Raw genomic sequence first — 11851 nt, 5'->3', positions numbered from 1 at the left:
TTTAGAGAGGCACCGTTCTCCCATGATACAAATACAAGAAAATTAGTATTAGTTTGTAGCCTTTTTTCCCATGCAGTTTCATGTTATTCATTGACTAAATAAGCCCGCTACTAAAGAGTTAAAACTAAGCATCTTGGAATTAGTTATCTATAATACCATAATATTACAAAAAAGCTTAATTTTTTCTTTCCTTTTTGCTTTTAACACCCATTCAGTCTGTTTCAGAATTAGTGTACTTTTAACTATATATCAGACATAAAAAAGTATGAAAGAAGTTTGGGTGTATTTTGAATTGAACTTTTCAATGCTTTGAACGCATCAAATTATTTTCTCTTTTCCTAAAATGAAATCATGTCCTAACGGACAAAACTCTGAGATCATTTCGAAATGTAAAGAACACATAACAAACAAATAAAGCAGACTTTCAGCGGCATAGTTTATAACTATTTTTAAATTATATTTTTACTTTAAGCAGTATATAGCGTTAGAAATACTGTACGTAGAAGGCTAAGCAATGATAGAGTTGTTTTCCTCAACTAAAGTTTTTATGAATTTTGATTAAAAATTTTTAGCCGACTGTGTATGTCTAATTGGAAATGGTCTTCATAAGTAAGAAATCAGGAGAAAAATAAAAATACTTTATTTTTAAACATTTATACAGAGTTACAATTTATAAATAATTTTCCTAACCTCTATACAAAAATACTAAAGCAATACGCAAATATAAAAAACTCTGATCAGTATTATCTATTTAGAAATTCTAAAAGTATAATCATTTTTATATCACAGTTAATAGTGTATAATCAATAAAATGCAATTACTAGCGAAATATGTGTAAATAATCGAGCACAACATTGTAAATAATACTTCGAAGAAAATCATCAACAAATATTTACTCTCATTTCGATCTGAAACTAAAGTAATCAAATGATAGAAGCATACATTACGTTACTGTCCCATTCATAATATACCTCCCAAATTGGTTTTCCGGCTACTTCTTTAGGAGCAACGCAGTCACCATTTAGGTGACTGATTCGACGAATCTTCTTCAACCATTCCAACTTCTTATCACACACTATTTTGTTTCCTGAAATTAAAAGGACATATTTTTACGTCTTGTACACAGACATATATATAAACAAGAGTTAAGAAATTTCAAATTCAGATTATTAATCACTTAAATATTAATTATGAGTATGCAAAGAAATGATATAAATAAATAAGGGAGGATAATCTAATCAGGCAGGGTGGTTAACTAGCTAATTAGAAGAACACAGATAAAATTTAAAATGAGAACAAACGATAAAATGAAAATATAATCATATAAGAAGTAGTTTAAAATTCGTTGGTCTTTTATGTAAACTTGCCACCAGCGGCCGAGCGGTAAAATCGCTGAACACTGGTAGTTCGGTCCGAGGTTCGAATCCCGCGAACGGGCTGGCTGCATGGGCGTTTTAGTGGTTTTCCCCATGTGTAACGTGTATACGAGCCAGTGTCCCTTAGAATGTCCTCCACGAAAGGCATCCCTCCGTTTAGGCAGATAGCCCTCGAGACTTTGCTATAATCACACACACAAACACTTTTATGTAAACTAATTAACAATCCTTTCCTATTTAATTATTATCTCTTGATTATATATATATATACATATACATATTTGAAAAAAATAACATTTACTAATTCCAAGCTTTTGTTAAATAACCTTGAATGAAAGGTTTGCTTAGCCATAAATATATTACATATAAAAGGGTGCTAGAAGTGAATTCTTTAAAATACAATTACTAGTTTCTCCAAATATAAAATAAATGTCCTGGATATAAAAGTAAATGTTTGATGGAATACTAAAAATATTATTTTTAAAAATTGACTCTTTCTGTTTGTTAACTAGAATACGTTCTATTTTACAAGTGCACCTTTTCTTTTACGAAAAGTCAGAATTAGTAACTTGTTTAGGGTAATAAAAGAAATCTGATTAGATCTTCATTTCTCTAGGACAGCTGAAAGCTTGCAACAGCTATTAATTAGAGTTAAGCACAATTTTAATTTCAAAGCAACATTGATATAAAACAATATAAGGTGCATTTGATGTCAGAGAAATTAACTGAATGAACCATTCCCATATAATTAATGAGAGTTCCAGTACGGGTAAGGACGAAAAAATTTTATCATCCTTAAGTATACTCCTATAATATATTTTCTTCCTCCTTCCAGAATGCCTGCATGGTGTAACGGCTGCACACTCGACGCGTATTCGTCAGGTTCAGGCTCGAATCCAGGTGAGGGTATTGCTCATTTTTCACCTCTCTTGTTTAATAAAAAAACCTAGTATACTACACGCTTACGTTTTATTTTAAAGATTACTATTATAATAATACTCCAAATATTAAACGGTAACTAGTTCAAAATAGTAATTACGCATTCCTCATTCACGCTTAAAATTTTCTCAGGAGTTTAGAAAAGTACATCTGTGAATATCAATTAGCAGATTTAGATGTTCATCAACTAAGTGTTCCTGCAGAGCTACGGAATGATACGGCCATTTAGGACCGATGATTGCGTAGCTTCGATAATATACTTAACGGTATATCATATACTCATGAAAGATATCAGTTGTTGACCATATATTTTGAAACTATAAATCTAGCCAATTAATCCAATCAGAAAAAATATTATTCGCTTTTTTTTTTTTTTTTTTTTTGCAATTTGTGTAAATTCAAGAGATAAAGAAAATCCGTGAATGTAACAAAAATTTTAATAAAATAAAAGTCTAAAAAGTGCATTTATTTGCAAATGTTTTTCGAAATTACCTGTCAGAATAACATCAGAAAGATTCTCCCACACTGGTAACCATGTCATTTTCTGTAAGGTTCTTAAGTTGTTTTCAGCCAGAAAGACACGTTTCAAGTAAGGCATATTAAAGAAGAAGTCAGATGGCAATGTCTCGATCTCATTGTTACTAAAATAAGAAATTCAAGTTTTATAATTCATATGCATTTTAAACTGTAATATTACACAGTATATTAGAAAAAAGAAGAGAAAATAACAAATTCAAGCTTTGTAATTCATATTTATATTCCTTTTGAAGTGTAATATTGCATAGTATATTAGAAGAGAGAAGAGAAAATAACAAATTCAAATTTTATAATTTGTATGTGTACTCATTTTAAACTGTAATATTACACAGTACATTGGAAAAGAGAAGTTATAAAATACATTTCTTTAAATAGTTACTTTGTAAGATTACTGTGTTTTAATCTACAGCTAAAACTGAAGAACCTTAAGAACAGGTAAGCGAATAATCGCTTTAGTTCAGTAGACAAAGAACGGAATTTCAGAAGGGTTAAAAAACCTTTATTATTCCAAATAAAGTTTAACAGATGACTCCTTTCTTGGAGTTTACAATAGAGATTCCATTCGGGCTTGAACTCAGGAATCTAAGGCTTAGTGGTGCTTAAGAAATAAAACTTAAACAATCTTAACTAAAAAGTTATAGCCAAAGCTATCAAGATTCTAACAGTGTTGGTCCTTTAACGCTACCTAACGGCGAAGCTATCAAGGGCCTAAAGTACGGCCGAGCATAATAATAACTTGTGAGAGAGTCAAAAGTCTAACGCGCGCTGATCAGAATCTCAAGCTCTCTCTAACGAAGTCAGTTAAATCTCCTCATTTACATTTAACCGCGATTCTGAAAATACGTTCTGGCCGAAAGTTGTAAGCTGAAATTAAGAAAGACAGGAAAGTAACTTTTAACTAAAAATTAACTGTTAGAAAAATTAAGATAGCCCTTACAACTTAATTTGCGCGTTTCCGATTAGAAACTTTTTTTAAAATACAGTACGAAATGTTACAGTAACACTTTCAATACTGTGCAAAGCACGTGATGCTTTATAATGTTCCCGTTGAGCAAATATTTTGTCGAATAAAACATTCATGATGCATTTAACAAGTTTAATTTAATTGTTCCTTCCATTTACATGCAAAAGCTGTATAGATATTCTTTGATGGATCTAGATACGCATTTTGAAACTAATGCCGGTTTTTGATTCATACGGAGCCATTTATGTCCAAAACGTATTATGAGCATTCTTCATTTGTTCGCAAAAGTTAAGAATTAAGTTTTGATAAATAATGGACATTGAAAACCTATTGAGATCAGTAATACATTCTCGAATACGGTTTCTAAATTTGCGGAAAATTATAAAATATGCGGAAAGTTTCGTATTCAAGTTACTAAGCACCACGAGTAGCTTATTTAATGAAATACATTAATTTAAGTGGATCGTGCAAAACTCAAAAGCATATTTACAGAACATGTAGTATTAAAATTGATTTAAAAATCCTGCATAAATTCTTAATTGAGAAAAAGGTGTATGGAATCAATATTAAAGAGAATGAAATTTGTGACTGCATTTATATAAGTTTGTAGTGGTATCAAGTAAACAAGTAGTTTGTATCAAAAATGTCTATAGCTTATTATTTGCATAGCCTGAAACTGCTATTTAAATATTTCAGAGCTGTTCTAAAAAAAATATACAGAACTGTTACTGACATAACTGAATATTAATTTAAACTCTACAATAAAAGCGACTAATTTAGCTGTATCCTATAAGACTAACTTCTTTTTATAACGCTCTACAGACATAATATATTTAATTCAAATAGTACGCTATTAAATGCTTAATGAGGTTTCTTGAAACTGGGCAAATATCACTTTCTTCTAAGTAACACATTGCTTTATTAGTATTCGTGATATATTAGTCTTACAAAACAGCTATAGAGCTGGTATGACTAACTGAACTTCTTGTACCTCCATTAGAGGCTTAACAAGGCTTAGTGGTGCTACTTAAATAATGAAACGTTGAAATCTAAAACAAGGCCTAAATCAAACCCATAAGCAGCAGAACAACCACCATACTACCTGAAATAACTTTAAATAGAATTAACAACTAAAATATGAAATTGGTAGTCTAGAAGTCTGGAAGCTGGTGAGATTTACTAGCTACACCAACAAATAATACATCATTACATACTTTGTAAAACAAAATATAATACATGCTACTTACATGCATAAAAATATGTTACTAACTGAATATCATAAACACCCCAATTTTTCTTAAAACAGACAGAGAAAGTTATAAACACAATCAATATATAAATTCGTTTCATATACAGATACATATTTTATGAAATTTGACAGTTTAAAATTAGTCACTATACTTTTACATATATCCTTTAGAGTAGTAAATTTAGCAATATTTGGAATAAATCTTAGAACAATATTTTTCATAGAACATCTAAATAACAGGTGTTCAAGATCGACATTACTCATGCCACAGAGACAGGCACAATTTTTAATCGAAAACCTATTATAATAAAATGGGAAAGGGCCACTATTAGTTAAAGCTTGGTTAAGATACTTGTCATTTAATCATCTTCTCTCACTTACAATTGAGATTAAATTATATGTGAATCTTACTTTAGATTCTGGGTCGTTTCACTTTGCTTGCCAAAAAGTCAAACTTTTTCTTTTCAACAAAGATTTCAAAGTGTCAAAGAAAATCTTTACTTCAAAATCAATAATTTGATTTTCAGTGGCAGCCTTTGCCAATCTATCTGCTAACTCGTTACTAATAGTCCTAATACGTATCTTCGTCCAAAAGAGTTTAATATCTCTTAAAGCGCTAAGAAAAATGAGCATATCTTTTATCTGTTTAATTAAATCGTTACTTGGACAAACATCAGTGATTGAAACAATTGCGCTTTCGCAGTCGCTATAAATTTCTACCGGATCTAGCGTAGAATTTGAACTAAGCCAATATAAGGCCTCTCGCAGAGCCACTAACTCCGCCTGATATACGGAGGTATTGTCAGAAAGTCTATATTTCCTTTGTATGCACAGTTTCTCGTGTGAGAACGCACAAAAGGCCTCCCCCACATACCCATTTAATTTATATCCATCTGTCAAAACAGTGTAGCCTGTCATATTAGGGAGGTCTTTATGCCAATTCAACCATTTCAATGAAGCTGAATGAATATCTAATCCTTTCTCAAAAGTCAAAATCTCTAGCTTAAGAAGACCTCACTGAAGCAATCGACAGTTTTATTACCAGCTTTTAATTTAAAGGTAGCATATTCTTTTTCAACTAAAATATCGATCGAAAGACATCCAGACAAAATATGAAGAGCTACTGTGGGAACAGTTCTAAAACACTTAGTAATCCCCAATAAAGCGATTCTTTGAATTTATAAATTTTGTTACGTATTCGGACCGATCCAGTGCACCATGCGCCACATGCATACAAGATCTTTCTCTCTATAGCTCTTTTATACAAACTATTAAGAACTTTACCTTGGAGATTCATTTTACTAAGTCTATTAAGAATATGGGTGCATTCGATCTTTATTTGATTTAGGTCAGGTATAAGAGTGAGCTTTTCGTCGATTGTAATGCCCAAATATTTGATTTTCTTAGAAACTCTAATTGGTTGTCCATACAGTTTATACCAGGGATGTATTGATCTAGTATTAGTTTTGACAATACCCATAAGAAAGCTCTTCTTTGGATCAAATTTAAGCTTAACATGGAAAGACCACTTCTTAAATTCTTGAGTGGCGAAACTTAAGGCTTTATCAATAGTAAGACGACCACTTCCGGTGACCAATAAAATAAAATCATCAGCATAATACATTTGTATACTAACATTTGTATACACTAATGTATACTAAAATTTTGTGGTAAAGTTATGTTTAGAGCTATATTAGCGATAATATTCCACAAACGTGGACCGGATATTGAGCCTTGAGGACAACCCCTTTCGTAATTTTTGTAGTGCCACTTATTACCATCATTTGAGGAAACTTTTCTTTCATTCAGAAAATCACTTATCAATAAAAAGAAGTTTCTTGGAATTTAATATCTTATAACTCCTTTAATATATAATTGGTGACAAAATGTTGTTGAAAGTGCTCTTTACATCTAAGGATAAAATTGCAGCATGTTTGCCATTCCTTCTATTTCGAAGGATGTCAGAAATTAAATTATCTATAGCATGGGTAGTACTTTTACTCGGCGTAAAACCAAATTGATTTTTATTTAAAAGATTATTTGATAATGAATAATTAACCGTTGTGTCATGAGTTTATACACCACCTTGCCCCAGGAAGGCAGTAAACACATGGGTCGAAAAGAGGAAGGATCTTTACGTCCTATTTGCTGGTATAAATCAATGAAAGCTGGTATAAATAATCAGTAGAGCTGGTATAAATCAAGGAAAAAAGTTTCTTCATGAGTATAGTCTTAAGTTTTAAAAAAGCAGGGTCATGTTAATTACTACTCAAATTACAGATATTAATTTAATATTCGTTAATGATATAGCATGCTGTTTACTGCTTTTGCGATGATATCCTAGATACGATTCTCGGACTGTAAACCACTAAAAGAGCTTGATAAATCCTGCATAAGGTATTCATACACAGTATACGGAGTACCACAGCGCAAATGCTTTCATGTTATCTCGTATAAGATCCATTAAATAATAATGAAGATTTTTTTTAGCCCTTCGTTACATTCATAGTGTATATTTTTCATAAAAATGGCCCCTTTTAAAGGTTACTTCTGCTTTTGTTTTGTAAAACTGAAAACGATTAAAATTTAATTGAATTAAAAATTCAATAGGTTATTAAATTAATTAGTTGAATCATATACATCAATATGTTCTAAAATATTTGTATTTATATTCACATTTAAAATTAGGATTTAAACGGTATATAAATTTTTGAGATTTTCATTGATTGGTATTATTTTAATTAATTTGGTATTTTAATGGCAATGTGCATATTTGAGAAATTTATCTAACTATAAGCAAAGGATCGCATATTATATCAATACATAAAATTCTGCATTTAAATTAATATATTTTTATCCACGCGATAAATAGTCAGAAGTATATTTCAATTATGTCTAGATTCTTCATTTTTTCTTGCATTGCATAGATCAGTACCATAAATTATAATTCTAAATTCTCATCTCTATGATTTACGTTATCAAATATTTTCTAACATGAAATTTAGAATTTTTGTGGAAAGGAATATATTTTTCTTTTATAGCATATACGTTTCATAAAGGTGGTAACTATTATGTTCAAAATTGGATTTTAAAAATTTGTAATTTACTACATTAAAATTTTTACACAATAGCAATAATTAAGTAAATACATAATAAATAAATAAACATTACAAGATAAAAGTTCTAAACTAATTTCAAAATATACTCTGTCAGCTCCAAAAAAATGGTAGTAATATCAACAAATTAAACCAAATTTTAAATCTAATACATATTCAAAGCAGAGCAGTTTTATATAATTGAGAAAATATTTCTTACGTTAGATCGATGTTCTCCAGATGCTGAGCTGGGTTCGAAAACATTGATCTGCTAACGCTCCTGATTTGATTGTTAGCTATGGATATACTCTTCAACTGTGACAGTGTGGAGAATGCAGCTATTTCGAGTTCGGTTATACCATTGTTATCTAAGACGAGAGTACGAACATTAGGTACTTTTCCATTCAACCATGTATCTTGGACCTTCGGCAGGTGATTGAACGCCATTCTAAACTCTTCAAGTTTACTAAGGCGTGCCAAAATGAAATCATCTTTACTTTTGATCACAGAATGTTTTAAAACGGACAAGTACTGCAAAGTATCATCCAAACCTGTAAAAGCCGGCTGTGAGAATTTTAGTGTGGAATTATTAACTGTTACTCCGCTGATATAAGTGCCATGAAACAAATCATTCGGCAATACGTCAGTGATGTATAAATGATGAAAAAGGACTGTAGTCATGTAGTATTCGCGCATGATTTTAAAAGCTTTTAAGAGACTGGAACTGGAATTGAAATTGGCACATCCGACAAAGAGACCATAAGCTAATTGTCTGCAATAGCAAGGTTCCAAATCTTCCTTAGGAGGGCAAACCATAATAGCACAGGAAGCAAAACCAACGAATAACGTAGAAAGATAAAATACTGGAATTAACATCGCCATTGAACGTACTTTGAACATTTCAGAAAGTAACTTCATTGCTGCAACCTAAGTGAGGGAATGATCAGGGCAGCACTTATATTAGGTAGGATTTACGCTTTATCTGTGTCTTGCGGACAGGGTTTATCTGATGTTGTCGAAATTTCGAAAATTTCTGTTTTTATTATAATACAATTTATCGTCTGTGACAGCTTTGAGGTAATTGATAAGCTAAATGTCCCTTGAGAAAGGGAAAAGCTGTTTGAAATGAAATTTACTGAGCTTCATTTTAAAATATTTAGAAAAAAGATTGCCGTTACAAGAGCAGAAATACATTCATATCACAAGTTCAGTGAAATATGAAAGCAAGTTATAATATTAATGCGATTCCCAATAATTATGCAATTTCAGTAATTAAAAAAGATTTGGCTTAGAAAGTAAGAAGAAAACTGAATTGCTAATGTAATTTTCTCGTTAGATTAATAGTTACAATGTTGCAACACCCAATAATTATTTAACTCAATGAAGCTTTTTGCTTCCTTGTACGAAATAAAAAGGAAGTATTGTAATCGCGAAAAATTTCAGACATCATATTTCAACGAAAATACCCATTTTGACATCTATCGAAAGCAATTTAAAGATGTTTTTGCGTGACATCCGTACGTAAGGACAAGATGAAGGACTCGTTTCCCCCTAAAAAATTATAAAACTGATTTAAAATGAATTCTGAAGAGAATTTTTCGTGGCGGGTGTGCGTACGTATGTATCTCGTATATCTCAAAAACGACTAGCCTCAGAACGTTGAAATTTTCTATATAGGACTGCTATAAGATGCAGATGTGCACCTCGTATTTTGGCTGTAATCGGCCGCACAAAAAATATATAACTATACATATATATATCTCCACCTTGTCATTCAGCTCATTGAGCTCAGTTTCTTTATTCTTATATGTTTGTAAATTGTGCATTTTTGGGTTTAAAAATGATTGAATTATGTGGTTCTGGTTAAGATTTTTATGCCTTTAATTAAACTGCATGGAATAATTGTGGAATTATGAAGAATTTAAAAGTTTTCATGTGCGGCTAAGCCTAATTTTTGATTAGCATGGCGCCATGTTTATTTACAATTGAAACTTAGCAGAATATTGTGTTTTCTGCGAATCTAGAGAAACTAAGCTTCGCAACAAAGTAACGTCTTCTTTTATTATTGTGAGTAAAATAAGGCTTAATTCATCCTGGAATAATCATTTAAGTTATTAGCTTGTTTTTACGTTGAAACTGTAATTTTAATTGTAAAAATTGTTTTTTTAATTGTTTGTATTTTTGCCTTGCCACAAAATGAGACCTGAACTAATTAGTAGCGCATGCGCATTAGGTAAGCGGCGAAAAACTGTTTCTGTTTTTAAGACACAATAACACGCCGAATAAGTACTAATTCAAAAGTCAAACAACAAAAATCAGCGTTATATTTACAAAATTTTCACAGGACTAGTTTCGATGATTTTACCGAACCACCATCCTCAGCTGCAAAACCGCAAATGAACAAGATAGGAAATAATGATTAGATAAGATAAGAAAGCCTGGACAAGAATAAGCAAGTGGCGCCATCTGTTGGTGAAACCAGAACTAAAGCATAATTTCTTTAAAGGCCGAAGGCAAATTTAGATTGGAATTAGGATCGTTAACTAGAACAGAAAGATTTTTATGCATGTGAAATGCCTCTAGAAAATCCAGTCCTCCAATGGAAGATGTTTTTTGAATCATTTTGGCAGCAGAAAAATTGAAAGTGTGATTTTCGGACAAACAATGTTGAGCAACAGATGACTTCTGTGTTTCCTTTTTTCTAACATATGCCTCATATTCCTTGACGCGAAATTTTAAGGCTGTCTTAGTTTGACGAATGTAAATTAAACCACACTGGCAAGGAATCCTATAAATACCCCAGGAATTCATATCCGGAATGGTCCTTGAGTATGGAACTCGGAATTTTATTGATGGGACAATAAACAACCCGAATGTTAAATTTTGCAAAATATGTGCAACTTTATAGCTGATTGATGGAAAGAAGGGAATGACAACAGAATTTTTATAATCTCCTAAAACAAGAGTGTGCCTTTTAGTGCGTTGAGATGAGAATTTTTTAACTGCCTGATTAAAAATGTTGGGTGAAAAGCCCCTGTCAATAGCTATTGCTTTTAAATAATTTAGTTCTTCATCAAGGGCTAGTTTGGAGGAGCAAACTTGAAGAGCACGGAAAACATAGAAATAAAATGAAGCTAACTTTTGTTTAGTCGGATGACATGATTTAAAGTGTGGTGGAAGGCAAACCGATGAAGGTTTACGGTAAACTGTAGTAATGAAGTTGGATGTGTTACGTGTGACCAGAATGTCGAGAAACGGAAGAGAATTGCAAGTCTCAAGTTCAAAAGTGAACTGAATAGCAGGATCAATAGAATTCATTGTTGAAAGAACTCTATTTAAATCATCTTTATTACCTTCAAACAGGGTAAAAGTATCGTCTACGTAGCGGAACCATGCCGGGAAGTTTAAAGTTTCAAACAATTTTGATTCATAATAATGCATGTAGATATCAGCCAGGATGGGACTGAGGGGGCTTCCCACGGCTAATCCCTCAGTTTGCTCGTAATATTTATTTTGGAAAACAAAATGTGTTTGTTTCAAACAGAGTTGAGTGAGAGAAATTAGCTCATCAATTTCGATGCAAGAGAAATGAAATTCGCGAAGTCTGGTTTCTAGACATCTTAATGCACCCTCCACTGGGACATTGGTGAATAATGATTTTACATCAAAAGAAACCATGAGTAAAGTACTA

General features: G+C 31.6%; 1 protein-coding gene across 1 annotated transcript; it reads right to left on the bottom strand.

Moving 5' to 3' along the window:
- Window positions 1-617: 617 nt before the first annotated feature.
- LOC146999108 (uncharacterized) lies at window positions 618-9106 on the bottom strand. The gene is made up of 3 exons (XM_035358206.2): window positions 8381-9106; window positions 2808-2956; window positions 618-1087 (listed from the first exon to the last, which is right to left on the bottom strand). Exons 1-3 carry the CDS (start codon window positions 9076-9078, stop codon window positions 924-926), a joined length of 1011 nt encoding a protein of 336 aa, XP_035214097.1. The 5' UTR covers window positions 9079-9106; the 3' UTR covers window positions 618-923.
- Window positions 9107-11851: the final 2745 nt, after the last annotated feature.

Source organism: Stegodyphus dumicola, chromosome 1 (assembly GCF_044657685.1).
Source record: "Stegodyphus dumicola isolate Sdum_Otavi_A_Nest chromosome 1, ASM4465768v1".
NCBI lineage: Eukaryota > Metazoa > Arthropoda > Arachnida > Araneae > Eresidae > Stegodyphus > Stegodyphus dumicola.
Note: the sequence above shows the minus strand (reverse complement) of the source record. Positions and strands in the feature narration are given on the sequence as shown.

Excerpts from the sequence above, each read along its gene's own strand:
- LOC146999108 (XM_035358206.2), bottom strand. The coding sequence starts at position 9,078 with ATGAAGTTACTTTCTGAAATGTTCAAAGTACGTTCAATGGCGATGTTA. Across the intron at positions 2,957-8,380 it reads CTGGAGAACATCGATCTAAC|TAACAATGAGATCGAGACAT; the intron begins GTAAGAAATATT and ends TTCTTATTTTAG. Across the intron at positions 1,088-2,807 it reads TTCTGATGTTATTCTGACAG|GAAACAAAATAGTGTGTGAT; the intron begins GTAATTTCGAAA and ends TTTTAATTTCAG.